Raw genomic sequence first — 27,238 nt, forward strand, 5'->3', positions numbered from 1 at the left:
TGGCAAGCGAGACTAATCTAGAGTAACTGGGACAATGATTCTCATTGAGCACAAACAAAAGTCCATTTACTTTTATTGCATCGGCGTATACGTATATGAACAAATATAAGGTGGGACAGTTTTCAGTGACGGGAATTAAAAATCTTTGCACATAAAACTGAAGCTATCTGCATATTATGACACCAGCATATGTCTCTGTTGCCTTCAAACCGAGACTTTATTGCGTTTTCTGATCAGTTTGTCTGTCTGTCAGCAGGATTACTGATAAACTAGCCTGATTTTCTTGAAACTTGGTGGAAGGGTGTAGCACGGGCCAAGAAAGAACCCAAATACACACTTTTGTTAACATTGCGACACAGGGCATGGCTTTGGTAGTCTGCGCTCTCCCAGTACCCGTGTAATTTCTCAATGTGACCAGAGGATACAATTTTAAGTCTCTTGAGATAAATACTGCCACAAATAAAACTGACCTTTAATTCCTTCTTTAAATCATACCAATAAACCATCTGACCACATACTGTAAATACACCCATTTATTGAGAAATATCAGGCTAAAAAGCAGTCTTGTGTTGTAGATAAATCGGTTAGAGGTCACAAAGGCTTCGCCCACTGTGGGCTGTTCAAATACACCCAAGCTTACTCTCATTAGTTATGGTTTTTAAAGGGACAGTAAGGCTAGGCACTTGGTGGAGGCCTGTCTGTGGCAGCAATCGACTGTTCGCTAAACCCCAGCAGTCAGAAAAGAGTTCTCTCTCTCGTAATCTGCCTAACAGTGTGTTAATTTTCTTTGACTTCAAATTTTATCATGTTACGAAATAAGAGTTTAGAATTTTTTTTTTTTTTTTACATTTACTAATGTACTGTGAAATGTGTGTGTCCTGTGTTTATTTGTCACTGAATCATTGGCGTCAATCCTGGGTATGTCTCCCCCTGTGCTTGCTGGTTGTACACTGTTACGAAGGTAAGTTGCAGGGAGCTGTAGTCAAGTGTCTATTAACACTAATGCACACATGACACGGTGTTTTCAACAAATGTCACAAACTCCCTGTAATGCGTGTACATGTGCGCCACTTTATAGGTGTTCCCTCTCTCCTTTAGGCTCTTCTCTTTTTAAGCATCTCCAAATACATGCGGAGCGACTTCTGAATGGAGTCTTTGGTGATGAAGCTGACAAAGTTTTGGATGTCGGCCTCTCTGTTGGACGTCAGCTTGTCGACGGTTGGCTTCCTCATCATGGACTTGGTGATCTGTCTGGCGTGGTCTGTAAAGAAAGAACCGACGTACAGTTAGCTCACCGATTCCAATTCAAGTTAAGTTTGTTTTTCTGCCCCTACATTCATGTTGCTCAATGTTTCATTGGTTGCATCAATAGGTAGCATCGACCCGAGGCGGACATGTGACTTTAAAGCCCAGTTCAGACCAAAGATTCGCGGCGAGATGAAAGCGCTTTAGAACGGCGCAGAGAAAAGTTGCAGCGGTCTGAACAGGCCCGACTCAGCTCCTCGCCAGGTGCTGGTTTTAGAACGTAAGAGACGTCTCCTGTTTCAACAGCCAATAGCGAAGTCATCTTGCAAAGTCAGCTACAATAAACATATCCATAATCCATTTTATTTCTGTTACAAACATGTAAATAACGGAGGCTCAACGTGCGTCCGCAAGCATGTGCGGTGGAGCGAGCTAGAGAGTGACTGAAGAGAGGGAGCGCCGACTTTTATTCAGAGAAATTAAACATTGTTTTCGCCGATTCATCACTAGAAATGTAACCGTGGCAAGCATCTCACTATCACTGACGTTATCCAGATTCAGATTGAGACGCAATGAATGATATATTTAGCTACAAAAAGCCTGAAGTTAGGACGGAAGTACAAAGAGTCGTTGCTATGGAGATGATATGCATTGGTGTGAACTGCTGCAGACCGACGCGTTGCAAGTAGTTGAAAGTTTCAACCCGTCCAAACCTCCTATTTTGTAAGGTGCCAATATACCTGGAATAGCCAACCACTTGGTCATGGCCTGTGCGGCTGTGGTGAGGACCTGGTCTTCAGGTACCAGCTGGTCCACCAGTCCTATCTTCAGGGCCTCCGACGGGTTGTAGAGCAGCCCCAGCTCCAGAGCCATTTCTGTGGTTCGGTGGCCAACGGTGTTCACCATGGTGTCCTTGAACCTGCAGATGGCAGCAATCGTTCAATCAGGTGAAATAGAGCAGGGGATCGGCAGAGACCTTTTACTGTACATAACAACACTATCACTATCATCATCATCATCATCATGAAGATTAACTTCACCAGCTTATTAACCATCTTATCAACCTGTATTGCGGCTTTTAATATTGTATCAAGATCTCCATCATGAGTGATGTGTTTGATTTCATTTTTTTGTGTCACTGCCTATTACTGATTAATTACTGGCTAATACACCTCCACCCTGGGCATCACCTGCTCAGCCTGCTTCCCTATCGGGCGGAGGTACAGTCAGACAATCAGATTGGGCCATCAGAGCACTCAACATACATCCAAACCATTAACTTGCAATTATCATCCAGCAATAATATAACAATAGTCATACACCATGTGCAATATTTTTCCTGTCCCGTCCTTAGTGTGTTTAGGTCTTAAATTGTTCTTGTTTGTAGGTTTATCTTATCTTCCTGCTCTGCATGGTTGCATGGTTCAAGAAAATGGCTATCCTCTGTGTTGTCTGGCTGTGTTTTGTTGCTTGCGTGGCTTCATGTACTGACTGTGGATACTATTGATGTGTGACTTTACTGGTGTCTTGCTGCTTCCTGGCACTCCGCAAGGCTTCTGGAGGAAGCTTATTGTGTTGCTCTGGCGGCCTTTATAGCGTCTTACTGACTCCTGTCTGTATTTTAAACCATACTAATGACTAGCGGTTTACTGTTGCTCTGGTCTCAATACATCTCGCCAAAGGGCTACAGTTGAAAAGTAGCCGGCTCGCTAACACTGGCACATTTGCAGAAATTTGAACTAATGTGCGTTGTCCTTTATCTAACCAAATCAAATCAACATAACCGCCACAGCTGTCACGGGTGTTGTCCTACTTAGAATTCCTTACCAAAAAGGTGCTACGATGCCCAGCTGCGTCTCATTGAGGCCGATGCTGTACCGAGGGTTGTCGGCCATTATCCTGTAGTCACACGTCATAGACATAAGACAGCCACCTGCAGGACTGGAACCCTGTGGGGGGGGGAGTTATGAGTTATGCTAAAGGACCATCTGAGAGGGCTTTCACACCTGTCTCATCTAGGTCGGTTGAGTCACACTAGAGTTGGTCCCCCCCCCCCCACCTCGGTGCGGTTCGTTTGGGCAGGTGTGAATGCAGCAATCGCACTCGGATGCGCACCAAAAGCAGACAAGCAGACAAGCAAACAAGCGTATCGAGACCTCCTTGAAGAGGAACTCTGGAGCGGTTCATTTGTGGTGAGAATGTGATCCGACCTCGAACCGCCCAAACTTTGTGTACTCCGCAAGTCAGAGCTTAACGGCTCCTGTAGTCAGGTGGGCTTTGCAATCTGCAATGCCGCAGAGCAGCAAACTGTAGCAGCTTGCAATGTTTCTCTCACAGAAATTAGGGATAGGCTGATTATCGGCCCTTTTTAATATATAAATATCTGTATCATCGTTTTATTTGCCTGATAGATGAAAGTTAAATATTAAGAAGTGCGCTACTTTGGCTTGGCTAAAGCTCTGTGTTTTCAGAGTCTGACTTAATGTCCCGCCCACAACACTATCTGACTATATTTTACTGTGTATTATGTTGAAAGTTTCTAATTTATTAAATAACTGCTTAAAGCATTTAAACAAAGTTCTGTATTGGAGATTGTAACTTAATTTTGACTTAAAGATTTATATTCTCACTATAAATGCGTATCGGTTCCAAATATCGGTTATCAGTTTCATTAACTACTACTACTACTACTACTACTACTACTACTACTACTACTACTACTACTACTACTACTACTACTAATAATAATAATAATAATAATAATAATAATAGGTATCGGCTTTGAATAACCAGTATCAGTCGATCCCTAACAACAATAGAAGGCAGCGAAACCATCACTCGCATCACTCGTGACTATCAGTGGGTGGGTGGATTTCATACGTACATTGATTGCAGCTATAGTGACCATGTTGGAGCTGTAGAGCTTCAGCCACATCTCCTGAACGGCTCTCCAGAACTCTCCACAGCGCTCCGGACTCTTCCCGTACATCTCCATGATGTCCAGCCCGGCTGAGAACACCTTGGGCTGGTTCTGGATTGACACAACACACACACAATACTCAGGCTAAACTTTCAGATTGTACTGCAACGACACACTCTCCAGCTGTGAAAATAAAGAATAATTTTCTATAATGCAATTACAAACATTATTATAGTGCACTTAAACTTCCTAGTAATACACAAAGCTAAAAGTCTGCACTTTTTTAATCTCTCGCAGAAAGGCTCTGCTGCTTTAAACGTTGAGGTTTTACTGTACCGAGGTGATGATGAGGCCTCGGCAGCCCTTATCCATCTCCAGCTTCTCCACGCCGATGCAGAACTCTGTGAGGAAATCTAAACTGAGGCTGTTGACCGGCGGACTCTGCATGCGCATCACAGCCACACCTACAGAGAGACAGAGATGCTGATCTTTCGCCTCAATACTTTCGCATAAATTCCCTACAGATTCCAAAAAGAAAAGAAATGCTATGAAATGATGACATGATTAATGTAAAGCCTCAGCTCTAATTGTGTTTTATAGGCAGTTAAGAAATGTATAGATGGCCAGTAAAGACAACAGCAATATCTAATTTACATTTCCCGGTCACAGCCAAACTCAGGGACTGGCTGTCTCTTGGTAGGTTTAGTCAGGGACAAAGGCTACATCCACACTACTACCTTTTCAATTTTAAGTGGGCGGAGTTTTGAGACAAGAAACAATCTCCGTCCATGCAAGAGTTTTAGCTCCAGCAGCAAAACTAAGCTCCGTTCATATTACAGGTCTGAAGTTCTACCATGGACTCTGTAACATTTTTGTTTGTGGAAAAAATGCCTTGGTTACCTTGTTTCAAGCCATTCTAACGTGTTATAGAAAGCCTGCAGGAAGACTCAGCTCGATTTGTGCCAGTTCTCATTAATATTCAACGAGCTAAGCTGCTTGACTCTGATTGGCTAACAGCTAGCCAATGAGAGCCTGGCTATCAGCATCCTTTACCCAGCACAATTGGGCGAGCTCATGAATAGTAATGAGCTCAGGCAACACCACATCAAACTGACCAGCTTTTGTAATTGACCGGATTTCTCCGCTTATTTCTTTTGAGTGGCTAGAGCTGACAGAGGAGGTAGCAGTTCATTTTCACATTCACCACATAACACAAACACATATAGAACTGAAATATTTCAAAAAAATACAAGTAAAAACGGTTTTGTGTGGCAGGGCACCTTTAACACATCTGACAACACATACAACATGACCATTCACACACACTGGGTATGTGCGTGCTGGTGTAAACAGGAAGCAGATTGTCCAACATTACTCTGCTGTTACTCTGCACTTTAAAACCCCAACAAAAGCTGACAGGAAAAAAAAGTGGCTGTGTACTGAGCTTTTACCAAAAATGTTTACCTGTGCTTTGGTCAAATTCCACATCGATCTTGGGCGAGGTGGAGTTGTTCCTCTGCGGAGCGACGAGGACGGGAGACACACAAACTCTGCCATGAGTGCTGCAGGAGGACCGCTGGGAAAGAAGACCTACACACACACACACACACACACACACACACACACACACACACACACACACACACACACACACACACACACACACACACACATTAAATGTTGTCTTGTCTTTGGCATGTATATTTATCAAGCTTCTAAGAATTACAGTACACCCAAGAATGCCAAAATAAAAAAAAAAAGCTTTTAATAAAAAGACACAGTAATCTTTATGAGCAGCTCTAGGGGACATGATTACAGTAATCATATGTACAGTACTGTATGTCCAGAGCAGGAAAAACCCTACATCTGCCATATTGTTAATTCTTAAAAAAAAAAAAAAAAGATAATAATTTTACTCCATAATACAAAACATTGTATTTGTGTTAAATATGTAATGTCTTAGAGAAACATAAATAGAACAGTGTCTGGAATCAGAGAAAACGGATCATTTCGTAGCACATTGGTTAGATTGGGCAGATTTCATTTATTCTGTTGCTGGCACCTCCATGCAACACAAAGTCAATAGAGAGCTATGATTATTTTCCCCTCCGGTGTGGGCGGGACTTAAGACAGAAATAACATAGAGACAGAAATAACAGACCGTAGAAATGCCGTGATTGACAAATCAGAAACGAGAATTCAACCACGCAGTGTAATAGCTTGAATTACTTTTTAACGCGTTATTTTTAAATATATCAAATAAATATTCAAATGAACTATAACCTGACACGCATTGATAATGAAAGTTAAGGTGCACAAACTGACATAAACTTAGGTGTATTATTATGTCCGTCACGTATCCATTGGCAGCTAAAGGTGTCCCGTGACCTTTGTTCCAGTTTCTGGAAGCTAACACAACTAACCCAGCTAACAGTAACAGCCCAAACAGCCGCAGGTGAAATGGCAATTTATAACATTTAAGGCATTCTGTTAGAATGATAGGTGCACATACATGCAGCCATACCTGACAAGCCGCACGTGTTCCTTAATGCAGCTCTTAATGCCATTTTGTCCTGCTCAGATTCTGGATGGAGGAGACCCTGGAGGAGACCATAGACAGTATATAAGGAGACCACTGCTACTTCCGCCAACGACAAAATGGGCGGGACCATGAGCTTCTTCTTCAGCTTTTGTTTGGCGGAGATTGGCCGTTTTAAAAATATTACCGCCCCCTTGTGCTTCAGTATGTATGGACCTTGTTATTACATATCCATGGTATGAAAACTTAAAGGAGTTTAAGACGTAAAAAACCCACAGGTAACAGTCACTTCAAATAATTACATAAAAGAAATATTTTGATGTCATATATGACAGAGGGTTTATCTGACAAGGTTACCAATGGACTAAAACCTTAAAAAGTGTCTCATGTGAAAGGCTCATACCCCCAAAGTGTTCCACAGAGGTCAGGGCTGTAGTCAAGTCCAATTTTGTCGAGTCCAAGACAAGTCCAAGACCAGGACTAGTCAAGACCGAGTCAAGACCGAGTCTAAATGAGAGACAGACAAGACTGAGAAAGTAAGCATCAAATTAGGCCACATTATTTACTTTAAGTATAGGCTACCAATTTCACTTAGGCCTAAGTCACATAAAGCTGTTACATATTAGATGTTGAGTCTTTTTATTCTGGTGTAACAAGAACATTCTGGACTACCGATGGAAAATGTAACCAATAACAAGCAACACAGGTGTCACTAAAAAACTGACGTGTACACATTCTTGAAGTGAAGAAAAGCATGTAGTGCTGGAAAATAAAATACCAACGGGTATCAATCGGAGACGATTTTTTGCTCGCAGGTTTCTCTATAGAGCTCCCCTTTCAGCTTCAGAATAGATATTTGGCAGCTCCTATGTTTGCTTGTGTCTGACTCCTCGCTCAGTCAGTCTGCCGTTTCCTGTTTCTCTGTTCCCCTGACAATGCTTTCCTAGCTTTCTGCTTCTTTTTTGCCGGCTCAGCCATGACGATAGTGTGAAAAACTCCATCGATACCTTGCTAGCCGGTTCCTTAATGGGCGTATGTGTGCAGTGCCATGAGGCAATTTGTTACATCGCCAGACCTGATATCACGCAATACTTCCTGATGCTGAGCCGAAAGTTGCAAGGGTGATTTTTCAGCTCACAGGTGCTAGTGGGGAGCGAGACGACCACCATTCAACCCGAAAAAAAGTCATTTAACCATTCCAATGACTCCGAAGCTGTTCAGTTAAGGTAAATTAAACTAAAAAAAACTGCATAGTTCCCCTTTAACTCATTCTGACCAATGCACATACTATATATTTTTTGCACATTCTGCACCCAGTCCATTCAAATTCTTTTTTTTCTCATGTTAAACAGCTATTTTGTATATATTTGTTTCTGTATTTATTATTTATTTCATATTAATGTTCAAATGTTTGTTTGTCTATGTATGCACCAACCACCAGGGCAAATTCCTTGTAAGTATACTTGGCATAATTAGTATTAGTATAATTAACCTTTTTCTGATTCTGATTTCTGATTCTATGTCACAGAATTGACATCAGTGGAGTGGGAGGCTGCTGTGGTCCTTCTGGACTCACTAACTGGAACTGGACTCACAATTACATAATCTGTAACTCTGGTAAAGTACAATCTATGTTTTGTACTTATAATTTATAATAACCTCACCCAATGCACATCCAATCTGCACACTATGCATGCATGCTTGTTTTTGATCACTTTTTACTTTTAACTCTTATAATATATTAATATATTAAATTATAGTTGTGACATCACAACCGTACCGAAGTCCTGACGGCCAGTTTAAAGGCACAGTTTCTGAATACGGACTGTTGGCATTTCTCTGTGGATTATATATAATCAAAAAAAGACATGGAAATCCCACATTTTACATTTTTTAAATATGGAACCTTTAAATTATAACTCGGTTGTCAGCATCTTATGTTTAATCAGACTGAATACTATACAGAATATAACCCTACAGGTATATACAGTATATATATATATCCACTGTATCAAATACTTTCCCCCCATAAAGCTCTGTTTTCATTTGTAAGATTTTTGGATCCTCTAATGACTCATTTCAGTTGCAAATAAATGTGGTGCGTAAAGTTATATTTTTTCTCAAATGTAGTGGAACAGAAGTAAAAAGTAACACGAGAAGAAACGGTTAAGTAAAGTATCTTAAATTTGTAATAAAGTACAGTACTTGAGTTAGTGCTAGTTACATTCCACTGGTGTTAAAAAAAGCAGTAGAACTGACAGTAGAACTAGAACAGTGTATGTTCTGTTCTGTCTGATTGTGACACATCATCACCATGGAACGCTGAATGTATCTACAGGAAGACGGAATTCCAGTCTCATTCCAACACAAACCATCGGAAAGGTAAGACACACTTTACAGCTGCTTTTTACTTTACTTTTTATGTTTTGTACAACTGTACTGTGTTGGGGAAGAAGCAGGGTGATTGTAGTAAACTAAAAGGAAAAAAGCAGTGAAAAACATTTTTAGTCATCTGAAACCCAAACAAATATTGACAGGTTAATAAACGAATCAAAATTAAATAAAAAGGAACGCAAATCGTTTCAGTTTTAGTTTTTTATTGAACTGACTAGACATGAGATGGCGCTGTGCCGCAATTGCTTTAAATCGGACACTAAAGTAACAAAAAGATTTCCTTAAAGATATCATCAAGGCCTTTCCTATTCAGTGATCCAACCATGTATTTATGTGTACATACTTCTGAGACATTATACGCTAACAAAAGCTACTGTAAAACTAAAAACTTCATAAATGAAAACCAAAACAAACGTATGATCTAGTTAGCAACATAAGATCACCATTGTGTTACCGTCGTCTGCGATTGATAGCAACATAATAAAGGATTATTTAATCTCACATTGCTCTCCATTTTCAGTTTGGATTTGACTGATCATTTTACAAGACAAGATGTTGTTGAGGAAGAAGATGGAGCTAAAAACACAAGGTTTCACCATGAAGGCCACTATGAAGAACTACGTGGTGATGGGTCCCCCGGCTGCAGGGGCTTTTCGGGAGCGCCCTTTCAAACCAACTACCTTTCGCGAGTTCTACGACCGCGGATTGTTCCCGACGTCACTGAAGCATGACGCCAAAGGCAACCGCATTAAATGGCAGGTGGAGATCGAGACGCTGGACTACCACCACTACCTGCCTCTGTTCTTTGATGGCTTACGGGAGACTGTTTATCCCTACGAGTTCTTCGCCCGCCAGGGAACACATGACATGCTGGAGCACGGAGGCCCCAAGATCCGCCCCGTCATTCCCCAGCTCATCATGCCGATCAAGAACGCCCTGAACACGAGGAACCGTCAGGTGATCTGCACCACCCTGAAAGTTCTGCAGCATCTGGTGCTCTCTGGAGACATGGTGGGAGAGGCTCTGGTGCCCTACTACAGACAGATCCTCCCCATTTGTAACATCTTCAAGAACATGAACATCAACTCTGGAGATGGCATCGAATACGGCCAGCAGAATAGAATGAACATTGGTGACCTGATCAAGGAGACTCTGGAGCTGTTTGAGCTCCACGGAGGAGAGCATGCCTACATAAACATAAAGTACATGGTGCCTACCTACGAGTTAATGAGTTCAATCCAGCCAATGGCCACAATGTACTCCAGGCATAAGGTGGCAGAGCACAATTCCCTGCATCAGTTTTCCAGAACAGAGGATAAACCCCTGAAAGCCCGATTCAGAAAGCAGCCGGCAGCGAAAAAACACAAAGAGCCTGATGAGTCCTTGCCAAGATTGGGCACTGGGGAGATGACCCTCCTTCCAGCCATTTCCATAGAGGAAGCATCTGTGGGACAAAACCAGGCGCGCAACAAGCTGCTGCCCAGGGCGCATTAAATGGCCAAACTACAGCATTCCGTGTCCACACCCCACTCTTCTACTGTCCCTCTTTCTTTCTCTCTTTTTTTTCCCCTTCATTTAAATTCCTTCTCATTCTTATCTATTCCCCTTTTCTGAGCACCACCACTTGTGAGCATTGATTCTCACAGACAGGTTCTGGTTGGCCCAGACCTTTTCGGTGCTCCGATTTCCTCTCACACTTTAGAAATATTAGGATAGGTTAATAGGCAAAAAAATAAAACACAAAAATAAAAAACACAATATGATGCGATGGACTTTTTATTTAGCACTGTACAAACAGGCTGTATCACACACATATAGGACTTGGCAATGTATGAATACGGGGCAGCCTCAATCTGCCGCAATGCCTAAAAGTGGACAGAACCTCTTCTTAACTTGTGAATTTTTTGAATCAAGGAGACATTTACAGACCCCAAAATTTCCAAGTAGTGGCCAGCCTGAGAACTGTGGTCATATCACTCATCACAGGTTTTCAACGTTTTTTAAACCAAGGAACCCATAACTGAGAGAGACGGATCAGGGGTCCCTTATATATATATATATATATATATATATATATATATATATATATATATATATGCTGAGAAACACAGGCAGATACTTATCCATCAGCCAAGGTCATTAAGAACTATCTTCAGTGTAAAGAAGAACAAGAAGTCCTGGAAGTGATGGCATGGCCCCCACAGAGACCTAATCTCAGCATCATCGAGTGTGTCTGGGATTACATGAAGAGACAGAAGGATTTGAATAATAATAATAATAATAATAATAATAATAATAATAATAATAATAATAATAATAATAATAAATTGAATTTATATAGTGCTTCAGGGAAAGGTAGAAAACAGAAACAAAACAAAACAAGATTCAGGCACAGATGAAAAGGGAGGGGGGCGTGGGGCTACGGATAGGCAGAGGTAAAGAAATGGGTCTTGAGGCTGGACTGGAAGATGGTGAGGGACTCAGAGGTGCGGATCTCTTGGGGGAGGGAGTTCCAGAGCCTGGGAGCTGCCCTGGAGAATGCTCTGTCCCCAAAACTTCGGAGGTTGGACTTGTGGATGGAGAGGAAACCGGCTGAGGTGGATCTGAGGGACCGTGAGGGTTGGTAAGGGGAGAGGAGGTCAGTGAGGTATGAGGGGGCCAGATGGTGGAGGGCTTTGTAGGTGAGGACAAGGATTTTGTAGGTGATCCGGTGGGAGATGGGAAGCCTGTGGAGTTGTTTTAGGACTGGAGTGATGTGGTGCCAGGATTTGGTGCGGGTGATCAGTTGGGCGGCCGTGTTCTGGACCAGTTGGAGTTGATTGATGTGGGTAGAGCTGATGTCGAGGAGAAGCGAGTTGCAGTAGTCCAGTCGGGAGGAGATGAAGGCGTGAGAGAGGGTCTGATTTTGGCGATGTTGCAGAGGTGAAAGAAGGAGGTTTTAATGACATGACGGATGTGGGGCTCAAGGGAGAGGGTGGAGTCAAAGATCACGCCAAGGTTGCGGGCCTGGGGAGATGGGGAGACAATGGTGCCGTTGATGGTGAGAGTGGGGTCATTGATTTTGCTGAGTGTGGATTTGGAGCCTATGAGGAGGAATTCTGTTTTATCGCTGTTGAGTTTTAGGAAGTTGTGTTGCATCCAGGTTTTAATAGCTGACAGACAGGAGTTGATGTGGGAGAGGGGAGGACTGTGGGGGGATTTGGTGCTGAGATAGATCTGGGTGTCATCGGCGTAACAGGGGAAGTCCAGGTTGAAGTGGCGGGGCCAGAGTGTTGAGGGAGGTAGACAAGTTGGAGTTGAGGTGGTTTGTGAGATCATCAGGTGAGGTGAGGGTTGAGTCCAGGTGGAGAGTGGTGGAGAGCAGGTCGGAGAGATGGTGGGGATCAATTGATTTAAGATTGCGGAAGGTGATTTTTCTGAGGAGGCGGGGGCGTGGGGTTCTGTGGATGTAGGCGTGAGGAAGCCTACATCCATAGAAGATCTGTGGTTAGTTCTCCAAGATGTTTGGAATAACCTACCTGCCGAGTTCCTTCAAAAACTTTGTGCAAGTGTACCTAGAAGAATTGATGCTGTCTTGAAGGCAAAGGGTGGTCACACCAAATATTGATTTGATTTAGATATCTCTTCCGTTCATTCAATGCATTTTGTTAATTGATGAAAATAAACTATTAACACTTCCATTTTTGAAAGTATTCTTAAGCCCTATTCGCACGGGATAAGTATTATCTAGGGACCTCGTGTGAATTATAAATTACCCCCCCACGTCTGAGTGTCATCTGGCGCATTCGAACGGGATAAAGCAAGCCCTGTGATTTTACCCCAAATTTACTGACATTAAGCAACAGTAGAAACCTGGGTGTGGGGTAGCTTTGCTACTGCTGCGTTTGTGTGTGGTAAGATCTGCGGAGAGACACACGCACACACACACACACACAATCTCAACCGGGTAGTCAGTCATCGTCCGAACTGCGACCTCTCCTTTTTCTTTCTCTCACTTTTTTCTCCGGGTGGTGTCAAGCAGGGTCCGGTTAGATGGATAAAACTAAACCTTTCACCAGGTTAAAATCTATTAGCTCAAGCTTTACGCTTGATTTATTTGTAACATTAACCTCTAATTATGAAGTGAGCCCCCTCGCTTGATTGTGCATTATTTTTGATAAGCTATTGCTTGGAGATGTCTTGTCGTTATCTCCAGATGTATGATACAAACATAAAAAATATATTTACCGCATGCTGCTATACATGTCATCCATCGCCATCTAATCATTCTTTTTGTCTTCGCACTTGTGGTGGTTTTCATCTTTCTCTTTCTGCAAATTGTATATGATGTATAGCGACATGACCCAGCACCCAAAACACTGTCAAAACACTCCAACGCACCCTCCATTCTTTGCCAAAGATGGATAAAAAGGCGCAAAAGAAGGAAACAGGTACCTTGAAAAAACAAAAAGCCCCGCCAAATCCTGGACAAAGCAGAGATGCCGACCCGTACGGACTAATATTATCACTGGACCTCCGTTTTCAGCGAAATATGGTAGGTCATTTGCGGGGGAATTATTACTTTACAAATTACAGACATGACCGATTCGCACGGGATTAAGATCACAGACAACCTCCGCAATTATTACAAATGACCGGAGGTCACCAGGTAATACTTATCCCGTGCGAATAGGGCTTTAGTTTACAGCATTTTTTCATACCTGCCTAAAACTTTTGCACAGTACTGTGTGTGTGTGTGTGTGTATACAATATATATATATATATATATATGCCATATATATACATTTTAGTGCATAGAATACTTACCTTAATAGTAATTCATCAATGGTTTTAGATTTTTTCCACAAATGGGCTGGTTTATGTTTGCTAATACTACGTTGGATTCATTTTAAGATTTTTAGTTTTTGAAAAAAAACTTTCAAAAACAACAATTTGGTGCCCCCCCTGCAGTAACTCAGAGGACCCCCTGTTGAAGATCTCTGACTTATCACATATTTCAACCACAGTTAAACTGTAAAGCTACAGTAGGTGGTGTATATAGTCATACCTTTTATCAAATTTATAAGATTTTTGCCTTCATGGTGTCGTATATGATCTAATGTTGTATTAAGGAACTGAGATTTTTTTTAACTTAAAACATTCATAAACTGTCTATCACAGTCACAAGGTAGCTATTTCAGTGTACAGAAAAAATCCACAAATCACGTCACAAATCATCACGTATCTAAACTGCGTTTCTGTTCTGCTTTCAATCCTGCAGCCATCTAAAGTCAGCTGGACAGATAATGAGTAGAACATAAGTCGGTCTGCGGTACATTTTCAATTGTTTTTACTTAACACTGATGACAAGTTTAAGGAGCCGATGGGATTACATGACTGGAATTGTAATTTGTACGATTTCACGGGACAAATACAATTGAATGATTGATACTGCAGCATTAGGCTTATGATTTCACAGTAAACAAGGTTAAAGTTCCGAATATCAACTTTAAAGGTGTTTTACACCATAGTGGGTGACTATTCATGCTATTAACCTGGTTCTAGTGATGGAAACGGCAGTTGCGTGGTTAGTTCCCCACTTTAGTCCACAATGATATATCTGAAAACATAACAAATCGTGGTTGGGTTGCCATGGAATTTTGTACAGACATTCCTTGGTCCTCAGAATCACAGTGATCCCTGACTGTTCCACTAGCAGCTATTTATGTCAACATTTTTCTTTTTCATGTATTGCATAAACTAAAGGCTTGTCCATACAGGAGGCCTCACAGCCACATTTTTTTTAGTTGTCTGTCTTATGTGCGTCTGACGGAACTGATATGTTTCTATTTTAATCAATGCAGTCTACACAGACTGTGCAGAATCATGGAGCCTCTCAATAGTTCCTGGAAGCAGCGCTGTGTTCACTGCCACAGATGCAGCATCAGATTTATGCATGTTGACCGCATTCACCATAATTATGTTCACCTCCGCAGCTTGCAGTTTTTTGCTTTCCTTTACATTGTCCTGCAGTGTGTCCCATTCTTTGACATTTGAAACATGGCAGTGGTGCTGGGATAAACTCTCCGACATCATAACTCAAATATCCCATTCTTACTCTCTTGGGAATAACATTTTCAAACTCAAGGGCTACTGACAGGCTATCAGTTTCCACACCCTTTCTTTGCATTTGTAGTCTTTTAGCTTTCCCTGATAGACTGTAAAAAATAATGGACAGAGTAGCTGCGTCTGAAAAGTGAAGCCAATGCAGAAGTGCCTTAAGCCCAACTGAGGGCAGACTGGACACTACAGTGAATCACTACCGTCTCTCGAGGTACAAGTGGTAGCCTATTACAAAACAGGACGGGTCAAGGCTAGCTGGTTAGCATGCTCATTTTAGTAGATATCTCTGCAACACAATACAGAACGCTGCCCTCCCCACCCTGGACAGCACTTGTTCAACTTCCTGCCCTCTGGCAGGCGATACAGGTGCCTAAAGAGCTGGACAAACAGTTTCTTCCCCGTGGACATTAGAACTCTTAATTCCTGTAAATAACCAAACACACATGAAAAATCTTTTACATGTGAATTGCACTTTGCTATTTCATCTGATCACTGCCGCCCATTCATGTGCAATTGTTAGGTATTTATTTAAATATTATGCCCTGAATGTATGTGATATCTTGTTTTTATTTTTAACTGTTTTGCACTTTCTAGTAACTGTCTTTCACTGAACAGAAGAGCTCTCAGAATTTCGTTGTATGATTCCATGTACAATGAAAATAGTGGATATCTTTCTATACTGTAGACGTATTTGACGTAAAAACTATTTTACATTCTGTTGATAATGTTAGTTACTGTTTTAAACTAAACATCTGGCTTTATCTTACACATTGCACCTTTAAGTGTACAGGATAGTGCGACAGTAAAATATGAAATGGAGAGGAAGAGAGAGAGAGAGAGAGAGAGAGAGAGAGAGAGAGAGAGAGAGAGAGAGAAAGAGGGATAAGAGGGGAGAGTGAGTAAGGGGAGAGATAGATGTCTGTGTGTGTATGTGTGTGTGTGTGTGTGTGTGTGTGTGTGTGTGTGTAAGTCCGGCCAAAGCACAAGTGTGTGACCACAGCAGAGAGATACACCAGGCACTGAAGCTCCTATCAATTAGTGAGTATATTATTTTCCCTGCGTCTAAGTTTGCATGTGTTTTCTGTAAATACAATTGTTTATAGCTGCATACAGTTTTAGGTTTAGATTGTTTTGTGGGTGGGTGCAAAAATGTTGACTTTTAAATTGATTCATTATCATTGATATTGATGGTTTAAGTGATAGAAAATAACAAAAGTAGTTTGGAATGAAATAGCATTTAAATATTTGATATATGGACCTTAACTGTGTTGATATTAAAGATGTGTTACATATCCGTGCAGCAGTTTTTTCATTTTTTTGAGGGATTTGGAACTAATACGTAGAGTATGTACAGTATTACATGCATTTGTATGTTTGATTTCTTGTAAATGCGCGCATGTTTTTTTCCTTTTTGTTCTGGCTAGACGGCACTTTTTCACCCCGACCATCCCCGTCAGTGTTAGCTGTGATTGAGCGCCATAGGAAATCCATCGCTGTGCGTCACCTCTGCACCCTGTAACCTGGGGGACACACAAATCTCTCCCCCCTGCTGATTTCTTCGCTTTTATTTCTTCCGTCTAACCCCACCCTGCGTCATCATGGATCTCACGGAGTTGGGAGACATGGGCAGTGGCTGTGAAGATGAAAACTGTGGCCTTGGATTCCTGGAGGACTGCTCGAACCAAGAGTGCCAGTGGGAGGAACCTATGTTTGGATTGATTGAGTTAGGTGGGTAAAAAAACAATAGTAAAAAAAAAAAAAGTACTATTGCATAATGTTAAATGGAAGTTTAAAACTGCACCAGGCAAGATTTTAGAAATAAAAAAAAAAAACAATCACAAAGTGGGGCTGCAACTGATGTAGTGTCCCCTTTGACTTTGATCTTGTTTGAGCGAAGGGAATTTTGATTTCTGGACAGTACAATTCAAAACCCCACCACTAGATCGTTTTCCTCTTTTGTTTGAAATTAAAGGAATAGTTCAACATTTTGGGAACAATGCTTATTTGCTTTCTTGCCGAGAGTTACATGAGGAGATCGAAACAGCCAGGGCTCTGTCAGAAAACAGTGGTTGTGTTGTTTGTTGTTGTATTTTGCCTTTTTTTGATAGTCAGTGTAGAGATAGTCAGGAAATATGGGGCGAGAGAGGGGTATAAAGGGTTTGGCACTTAACCCTGCAAAAAAAACACAACATGTTGTTTATGAACTTCGGTTGTTGGAGATATAACATGTTAATAAGTGGCTGCCATGGATTTTTTTCTTTTACTCTTTGACGGAGCCAGACAAGCGTATTGCCCAAAATGTCAAATTGTTCCTTTAAATTAACAAAACAGACTAGCTGTTCTAGTGTAATTCTAATTGCATGGTGCAGTAATATTCTAAAAATAATTATTTTTCAGTTTCACGGCTGACAATGTGTACAGTCATTAAATACAAATGATTCTGATAAAACATACCCCATATTTCATATTCTAGTGTGTGTGACTGTCATTTACATTCCACTGATGCTCTTCGGCCTTCTGGGAAATATACTAACAATTCTGGTGGTTTGGCTCCGACCTCACATGAGAAGTTCAACCTACCTCTACCTGAGCAGCATGGCTGTCAGCGATCTGTTGATACTCCTACTGCTGCCTCTGGATCTGTATAAGGTACACGCACACACACACACACACACACACACACACACACACACACACACACACACACACACACACACACACACACACACACACACACACACACACACACATTCATCAGTTGTGTTCTAATAGTGATTTAAACAAGCCCTTGTGTCTTCCCCTCAGGGAAATCCCTGCTGGCAAATTAAGTTTTCTCCATTACACGTGAAGCGTTGTGTCATACCCAGAGTGATCTTAGATGATTCTCATGTCATTTCCTCTGCACAATCGCAATGGAGAATCACATGATATGATTGAGTGAATAAACAATATTCTATGGTTACAAAATGATTGTTCTTCAATTCTTCTTTCCGCGCTGTTTTCTTGACCGAACCAATCAATAGTGAGCGATTCATTCACCGTTAACATCATTTTCAGTTGACATAGAAGCTGTGGTAGCGGTTGCCTGGTGCAGTTGACACATATGAGTAATTCTGTATGTCATTCTGTACAGCTGTGTCAAACTCATACATGCTTGTCGCCATTTTTGTAGTTATTTTTCTGGCTCTGGCAAAGGAAATCAATGTCCCTGTTCCTATTCCCCTCACACAAAAGCTGATTGTTCTTCTAGATTCTGAAACTGCTGTCAATGAGCACCAGACCGCTGTGTTGTCATGACAGTGTAGCACCTAATTGCATTTTTGCAGGAAAATCTTTCACAAGTGGGAAGAAGTACCAAAATTGGCACTAATACAAAAATATATTTTTTTTGTTGATAAACTCCCATGAGCCACGCAAAAATCAAGATGACTGCCATTTTAAAGGCACACTATGCAAGATTTGCACCTTAAAGGTCCCATGGCATGAAAATTTCACTTTATGAGGTTTTTTAACATTAATATGAGTTCCCCCAGCCTGCCTATGGTCCCCCAGTGGCTAGAAATGGTGATAGGTGTAAACCGAGCCCTGGGTATCCTGCTCTGCCTTTGAGAAAATGAAAGCTCAGATGAGCTGTTTTGGAATCTGCTTGTTATGAGGTCATAACAAGCAAGGTTACCTCCCCTTTCTCTGCTTTGCCCGCCCAGAGAATTTGGCCAACCCATGAGAGAGAGACATCATGGCTTTCAGACGAGAAAAGTGGCAGTTGGTCAAGGCCACACCCCCACCCTCCACCTTGCCCCTCCCACTCTCCTCCTCAATAGCTTCAGACACAGAAATGGCACATACTAAGGAAAGCTCATTGTAGGACTGGCTCTAGTGGCTGTAGTTCTGCACCAAGGCTGAATTTCGGGAAAGAGACTTCAGATACAGTATTAGGGGACCACTAAGGTCTATATAAAAGCATCCAAAGAGCACCATGTCATGGGACCTTTAATATAACATCTTTGAAAGTCATTTAGATTGTAAACAAACTCGTAGTAGGGTGAATCATCCCGATAGCAAAGCAGGGGGGGGATGCCGCTGGCAAAACCAGCAATGCAGGTTTGAGAGTTGGCGCCCCGCCAAATCTCCTGAGAATCACGACTTGCCTTACGGCACGACGTCACATACATCAACAACATATGAGAAGCAGTCTCTATGGAAGACACTAGCACGCATTTCAGACGTGAATCGTGGCAGAGTCGACGAAGAGTCAAGGAAAAGAAAATGAGAAACTGTCCGCGTGAGGAACCGGACAAGAGAGGGTCGCTGTTTGACAAAAATGGAAACTGCATGGTATGCCTTTAAAATGTACGTGGCTAATGGGATTTTTAGTACAGAAAAATACACATCTACAACGTGAGACAGGTGCATCAGAGGGACACAAGCAGCTCAAAGGTTGCAGTGAAACTCAAATAAATCTTGCCTGAAGATGGTCTAGTACCAAAACAGTGTCTACTATTACACTTTATATTATTTGTTTGTTTTTTATTTGGATCCCCATTAGCTTCAGCATACGCTAAAAGCTATTCTTCCTGGGGTCCAGGAAGATTGCATTACAGTTAATGCAATTAATCACACAAAAAAAAAATATATATATAAAAAATATATATAAAAAATTACGCTACTCCGAATAGATCTATTTAAAAAAAATAAGATATAACTAAAAGCGGTGTGCTGGAGTTTCTTTGCAACTAATAAACTAAAAAAATGTTGGTGATTATTTCTGGATTTCTTTTTTGCTGTACTATGAAGTGGAATAAAAGTGAAAAATATGTCTGTTCCAGCTGTGGAGGCCCAGACCCTGGCCCTTAGGAGACCTTGCCTGTAAGCTGACAATGTTCCTCTCAGAGTGCTGCACCTTCTGCACCATCCTCCATATCACCTTCCTCTCCCTGGAGAGGTACCTGGCCGTCTGCTGGCCAATCACGGCCAAGACCCTGGTGACACGGCGCAGAACGAGGGCTCTCATTGGCTGCCTCTGGCTGGGCGCGGCCGTCAGCGCAGCACCAGTGTTGCTCATGGTCGGAGTGGAGGACGTTGGGGGAGAGGAGCTGGGGCTCGGCGGATGGAGGGAGGACGGAGGGTGGACAGGCGGGGAAGGAGAACAGGGAGGACTGGTGACAGGTGGAGGGGAAAGAGGAAGTGGACACGTGGCCTCAATGGATGGAGGATTACAAGGTATGAAGTTGGGAGAAAAAGAGAAAAAGGGGTGGGATGAAAGGGTTGGGGAGTTAAAATGGTTTGGAGAGAAAGGAGAGAGAGAAGTGGGAGTGGAAGAAGGAGATGAGGGGAAACAAGGAGATGGAGGGAAAATGAAACAAGCAGATGAGGGAGGAGGTGAAAAGGAAGGAGGGATGGAAGTTGGGGGAGAGCGGCAAAATAAAATGAAAGAAGATGAGGGAGGAGGAAGGGAGGAAGGCATTGATGGAGGAGAGATTGACAAGAGAGAGTGCCGCTGCACACACTACGCCGTCTCCTCCGGCCTGCTGTCGGCCATGATGATACTCTCCAACTTGTACTTCCTGGTACCCCTCTGCATCCTGGGACTGGTCTACAGCCTGATTGGACGGACACTGTGTCTCCGTCCAAAAAGCAGCCGCAGAGACCAGAGTCACCGACACACTGTCAAAATGCTGGGTGAGAAACATGCAGTCACCAACACACATCTTTAGGTATTTGTTACAGTGTAACAAGAACACACAGTGCTATAGACTAGTTTTGTTGTATATTTACACGGAGCACAAGCTTTGACTCTGATCTTCGGGTCCCCCAGTGACCCTCGCGTACTATGCAATGTCATTTCACGTGAACTGGCACGGGGGGGGGCGTTTGGACAGGCTAATACAAAATGTAAATAAACTAAACAAGTCCCCATGACATGAAGGGCAATACAAGTCAGAAAAGCAAACACGCTTCATCCAACAGCTCATTATAGCTATCTGTCTATTTTGACAAGCCCAAGCAGAAGGATCCTTTAGTAACATGTTGTCCTTGGGTCAAATTTGACGCGTTTTCAAAATTTCTATAACAATTTCCTTTTTAACTGCTCAATTTTAATTACCCCAGATAACATGGATGATTCCATACAACGCTCTTCGGCAAGTACAATTAATGATTGGATCTTTACTTTTTTTCAGTGTTATAGCATTTGAAAAAAAAAATGTAATGGTTTCAAAACAGTATTTGTTGAAAATTCTTTATTAGGAGTAACCCCTTGAGATGCAGCATCTTGTTTTCGAGAGGCTCCTTAACAACAAATAAATATACAGTACAATTATAATTAGACACAACAGTTAACGAAACAAAAACAGAATTTTTTTTACAGTTGGTACTGTAATAGGAAGGAGTTTAGAGATAGAATGGATTTAATATTTACAAGTAGATTATTCCAATCTGAGGGGGCTTTAAACTTAAAGGCTTTCTTAGCTGTAGCAAAAGATACAGCAGGGACAGAAAAAAAAGTTGTGTCTCAAATGATAGAGGAAAAGGGTACAATAAGCTGTTTTAGATAACTAGGGTAATTGAAATGTATAAATTTATAAATAAAATGCAACCAATGCTGATGTGTCTTATTGAGGGTGATGGTAGAGCAAGTTTTTCATACATAATTCAATGATGAGTTGTGAAAGGACATCCAAGAACAAATCTACAGATTCTGTTGTAAACAACATTGAGAGGGAGAAGATTAGTGCTGAGTGCAACCTGATATACAACATCAGCATAGTCCATATTTGGTAAGATAAGTTGTTGCACAAGTTTCTTTCTAACAGTAAGACAGAAGCATTTTCTTGAGCGGTAGAGAACACCAATACCAAAGTTGAATCTTTTTAAAATATAATCAATATGATACTTAAATGAGAGCTCAGAGTCTAGCCAAAGTCCAATGTATTTGGTGTGTTCAGCTTTTTGCAGTGAACTACCATCAGAACATGTATTTACACGTGTGACCTTTTAATTTGGATTTGATTTAAAAATTAGATCAAATGACAGGGCAATAAACACATCACCATATTACTGAATGCTGTTTTGACCTGTTACATTGTATTGTTGATAGACTCATTAGACTTAATGTTTTGCAGCTCCAGACAGATTTTTACATTTTTTACGGCCAAAATGTCTGTTTTGATAGTAAAGCTGAGCCCTGAGGTAGCCTATTAATGGTTCTAATGTTCTAATCTTGTATTTTTCTTCCCACCCTGCCCCTGTGTCTTCCACTACTCCAGGAGTGATTGTCTTGGCTTTTATTCTGTGCTGGCTGCCCTTCCATGTGGGTCGGACTATTTTCTCTCTTTCTCTGGGCTCCGGTTCTGACAGACAGGAAGCATACACGGACACAAACTCACACCCAGACAATAATACTCTCTCTGATGTCAGCATAGACAGAAATATCGACATTCACGCTGTCACTGAACCCATCAGCCACTCAGACTCGGACAAGCACTTCAAGACTGGAAAGATGACTGCACACGCTCACACAGAAAAAGACAAAATATTTTGTGACATCTGTGCAGCGACCAAAGTCCAAATCAACACACCCACTGATGGAAACACACACTTGGCAGACACAGAAACTGACGTAAACTCCAAAAATAATACACCTACCACACCTGCCACCGCACACACTCACGCTGTGACACCCACCGACCTGTACAATGATAACACACACAATGACACGTACACACACCCTGACACACACTTGTATTTTTTATACTATCTGTCTCAGTATTTCAACCTGGTGTCCTCTGTCCTCTTCTACCTCAGCGCTGCCATCAATCCTTTACTGTACAACCTGATGTCTGCCAGGTATAGACACGCTGTACACAGCCTCATGCACACACACTCTCATACACAGTCTCTCCGCATGCGCACACTCACGACACGACCCTCCACAACCACTATATAAGTGCAAATACTGAACGCACAGAAAGTAGACGCACATGCAGCATGCAAAAAAGGGAAAAAAATCAAGCACATTGCCGCCACTGTTTAAACCCAAACCTCTTGGTAATGGTAAAAAAAAGATATTATATGAACCACAATTATATGTGTCAGTATTGACATATATAATTAAAGAGAATGATGTATAGATGAAACACTGCTGATGTAAAAAGCATCCAAAAATATGAATAAACTTAGTTTTTGCCTACAGTTACTTAATCTATTACAAGACCAGTGAGGAATTAACTCGAAACCAACAGCAAGTTCAAATTTTTTATTTTACTTGGGCTACCCTGGTATTTATATTTGGGGAACAGATTGTTAAAGCACATTTTGACTTGTCAAACACAGGTGTACTTAAATGATATAATCTCGAAGATTTTCTTTTAAATTAATGTCTCTTACTGTAAGTCACCATCTGTCAATGAATGAGGTAACACAATGCTGAGCCTATGACCCACTGAAAGACCTTGCATTTTAAGTGTTCCGAACTGGGTGTCTATGCTGACATTACCGTTAAAAATCACTGGTGGGGCACAGTTATACCCTTTATTCACCAAAAATAGCGTGTATATACAGGTTTTTATATACGGGTAAACCGGTGTAAATCCGCCAAAAATAGGCGTTAGACTTTTCGCGTAGTGAGTAGACAAATTAGCTTTCTGTATTTTGTGTGGACACCAAAGGGAGCCAAACGGAGATCTTCGAGATTGTTACTTTAATAACCTTAATAAAGTCAGGATTCCATCGAGATGCTAAGGTCCAGTTGTTGTGCAGTCTGACATTGGCACCAGTTCATAGAACATTTATTAATGTTATGTTGGTTATTTCTGTGCTTTTCCTGCTACGGCTAGTCAAAATGTCAATGAAAGTCCGGTAGCTTTGCTACCTTAAAGGACAGGTGGGATATATCTTTATGTTGCTGTGATCAGTCTTTTGTCTTTGAAGCAATAGGGCCTTTTCACAGAACACATTTCGACATGTTACAGTAAAGCACGGGTGTAAATAATAAAATTGATGATGGCTGAATTCAAGGTTGGAAATTCACTTTTTTGCACACACACACACACACACACACACACACACACACACACACACACACACACACACACACACACACACACACACACACACACACACACACACACACACACACACACACAGAATAGGGCTATCATTTTGATTAATGTAGTTCATAGGGCCTGATGTGTTTTGATGTAATATGTATTACATTACGTGTTCTGATGTGTCATATACTGATATAAATGTTTTTATTTGAGTTACACTGGAGGTTTCATCACCTCTGCGAAGGAGGTTATGTTTTCACCCATGTTAGTCTCTCTGTGTGTCAGCAGGAAACACCTCAGAATGGATTTCCTGAAGTTTGTTGGACATATTGGCCCCGGGCTAAGGGACAATTGATTTGATTGTGTCAGTAACCCAGGCCATTTCTGCCATGAGATCAGGTCTTTTTTTAGAATGTATGTACGTTCTCGTGTATTTATGAAGTACAGACTTGATGACAAAACCAATCAGTATGTTTAAAATCTGCAGTTTACTGAGACGGTATAATATCATAAATTCAATATGACCTTTTGTATTAGAAATGTTTTCTTTCTAGTTACTCACATGTTGTGTTGTTTGACAATTAACTTATATGATGTTAAGTGTATGACTGTACTATAAACTTAAAACGCAAGGATCTGCTGTATTTGTTAGATGTTTTGATTGTATTTGACACAAGGCATCCCCTGGGATCAATATCAATATAGTTATCTGTCATGAATTGTTTCATATAAGATATATGTTTCTGTTCTTTTTTGGTATTTTGCATGTATTTATGTAAACTGTTGGCCAACTTACCAAAAGCTTTGCATTGCCTCATGTCTTTTGTTGCACTTGAACACACTGTAACACTACAGCTGAGTGTGTGTCAATGTCAATTTTAATTTTATTTGTAGAGCACATTTACATGTAAACCCAAAGCGCTTTACATTAAAAACAGCATACACATTAAAATAAAGCATGAATACAAATAAGAATACACAAGACAATCAACAAAAACAAATTATGCAAGTGTGACCGTACAACTTTACACACACACACAAACACACACACACACACACACACACACACACACACACACACACACATACACTTCAGCCAATGGAAACTGGCAATGGATACAGTGGTTAAACTAACACCAAATGGCATTGTTAAACATGGACTGCCATATACCTTATGTTTTACTTTCTATCATGAACATTTGAGTAATCTATCATAGGGTTATTGCAAATTAAACATTTTGCGAGTAATCTTTCAAAAACTGCCAGTTTTCAATTGTCGAGCAACACAAACCTCTGCTCAATTAACATTATTCTTTATAATTATTAGTCGTTATATTGAAGAAATTGCTGTTGGTATCAGTTTTTCTTTCCAGCCTGCCCAATAAAAAAATAGGGTTAAGAAATGGTGAAATACTGTTTTGTGTTCCTTTAAAGGCTCTAACACACCAACCCGACGTCCGACCGTCGGCAGAAAAGGCAGTCGGACTGATCAGTCGGCTCCTGTCTCAAAAAAGTGCTTCGGAACACACCGAAGCGACGCCGACTTGAGCGTACTTTCTGCCCGTGCGCAAGACGTAATACGTCTCCATAACAGCAGGCGGCGCTAATCTGTATTGTCGCTAATCTGTATTGTCGCCAATCTGTATTGTCGCTAATCTGTATTGTCGCTAATCTGTATTGTCGCTAATCTGATTCACTAGTCAAGGGCTAGCACTCCACCAGTCAGATTGGTCATTGAGTCCGACTGTCCACTGGCCGATTCAACAAATCAAATCGTTCAAAATGAATGCCGACGGCTCCTCCGACTGACGACGGCACGGAACACACTGAACAGACTCGAGTCACCGACCTCGCCAGACTGTCCGACGGCCAATAAACAGGTTGGTGCGTCAGAGCCTTTAAACAACCCTCCGCTGTTGTAAACCCTATTTGTAATACCGTGATACTGAAAATCATCAAGGGATTTGGGGGCAAAAGCTCTGTCAAGAGGATATGTGTTTTTTACTTCCATCACCTCTTTTCATGTGCAATATTTTAAGGTCTCCATTCTTCAAAGATTGAATCTGAGTTGCTAGGAAATGTTAGTGCATTCTCGTATGAGAAAGAATCTATTTAAGGACTTCTTGATGTATTAATTAATGGCTAATGTCTACACTTGTTGTATTGCTAATTCCAGGAAGTAGCAGCAGGACACTGACAATAGTTACAACCGACTGAAAAATGCTTCCTAATTGACAGTAACAAACAATATTTCCCTGCTCTTTAACTTCAGTAAAAGTATACGGTTGAAGTAATGATGAGTAGAGCAAGTGTTTGTGGCAAGAATTGGGAGATCCATATCTTAAATTGGGTCACATCTTCTGAATCCCTAGTGTACAGCTTTTGTTTTGTAGCAGGCCTCTGAATCCTGACCTTCCACTGGATGAGGACAAAAGGAAAGACAGGGATCCACCTGTTGCCATTACCCTTTATTTAGTAGTCGCTTGGTTGTGGCTGGTTGGAAATTTACTAGCGGAACTCTGATGTCTGAGCTCAAGTGAATGTAGCAAGAGATGACGATCCCCACCCTACAATCCTAGGACAATCAAGTGATGAAGCGTGAGAGATGTGGGATAGACAGAAGTGCAAAAACAAATATCATAAAATAAGAAACAAGCAAACAGCCTTGCCACACGTCTTTGTTAAGGGACTATGGGAACCATCGTCCTCATCACACAGGGAAAATGGAGGTTTTAACCCTCCCTTATCAGCTAGTTTCTTTCACAGTGGGCCTCATGTATATATTCTTACAGTATCTTTGAACATTGTTATTAATTTCCTGATGGATCTACGTGACACATAGATGGATCACTGGCACAGGCAAACACAGTTGAACAATGTTCAGGTACATACAAGGAAATGTAAACTAGAGTTTAGTTTGGCCCATGCCTTAATACCACACCAGTGAACTGGTGAAGACTGATGTGTAGAACTGGCATATATACCGCAGGA

The 27,238-nt window shown here is 41.4% G+C and overlaps 3 protein-coding genes across 3 annotated transcripts; 2 read left to right on the top strand and 1 right to left on the bottom strand.

Moving 5' to 3' along the window:
- Positions 1 to 49: 49 nt before the first annotated feature.
- eci1 (enoyl-CoA delta isomerase 1) lies at positions 50 to 6,839 on the bottom strand. Its single transcript, XM_039825824.1, has 7 exons — positions 6,690 to 6,839; positions 5,630 to 5,755; positions 4,502 to 4,629; positions 4,130 to 4,276; positions 3,073 to 3,194; positions 1,986 to 2,164; positions 50 to 1,261 (listed from the first exon to the last, which is right to left on the bottom strand). The coding sequence occupies exons 1-7, from the start codon at positions 6,835 to 6,837 to the stop codon at positions 1,095 to 1,097; spliced, it is 1,017 nt and encodes a 338-aa protein (XP_039681758.1). The 5' UTR covers positions 6,838 to 6,839; the 3' UTR covers positions 50 to 1,094.
- A 2,216-nt stretch (positions 6,840 to 9,055) lies between these two features.
- On the top strand, positions 9,056 to 10,789 carry LOC120575039 (parkin coregulated gene protein homolog). Its single transcript, XM_039825627.1, has 2 exons — positions 9,056 to 9,086; positions 9,619 to 10,789. Exon 2 carries the CDS (start codon positions 9,651 to 9,653, stop codon positions 10,590 to 10,592), a length of 942 nt encoding a protein of 313 aa, XP_039681561.1. The 5' UTR covers positions 9,056 to 9,086; positions 9,619 to 9,650; the 3' UTR covers positions 10,593 to 10,789.
- Positions 10,790 to 16,798: 6,009 nt separating this feature from the next.
- LOC120575277 (growth hormone secretagogue receptor type 1-like) lies at positions 16,799 to 23,145 on the top strand. The gene is made up of 6 exons (XM_039825996.1): positions 16,799 to 16,928; positions 17,674 to 17,849; positions 20,027 to 20,359; positions 20,429 to 20,879; positions 22,466 to 22,555; positions 22,946 to 23,145. Exons 1-6 carry the CDS (start codon positions 16,799 to 16,801, stop codon positions 23,143 to 23,145), a joined length of 1,380 nt encoding a protein of 459 aa, XP_039681930.1.
- Positions 23,146 to 27,238: the final 4,093 nt, after the last annotated feature.

This window comes from Perca fluviatilis, chromosome 15 (assembly GCF_010015445.1).
Source record: "Perca fluviatilis chromosome 15, GENO_Pfluv_1.0, whole genome shotgun sequence".
In the NCBI taxonomy this organism is placed as follows: domain Eukaryota; kingdom Metazoa; phylum Chordata; class Actinopteri; order Perciformes; family Percidae; genus Perca; species Perca fluviatilis.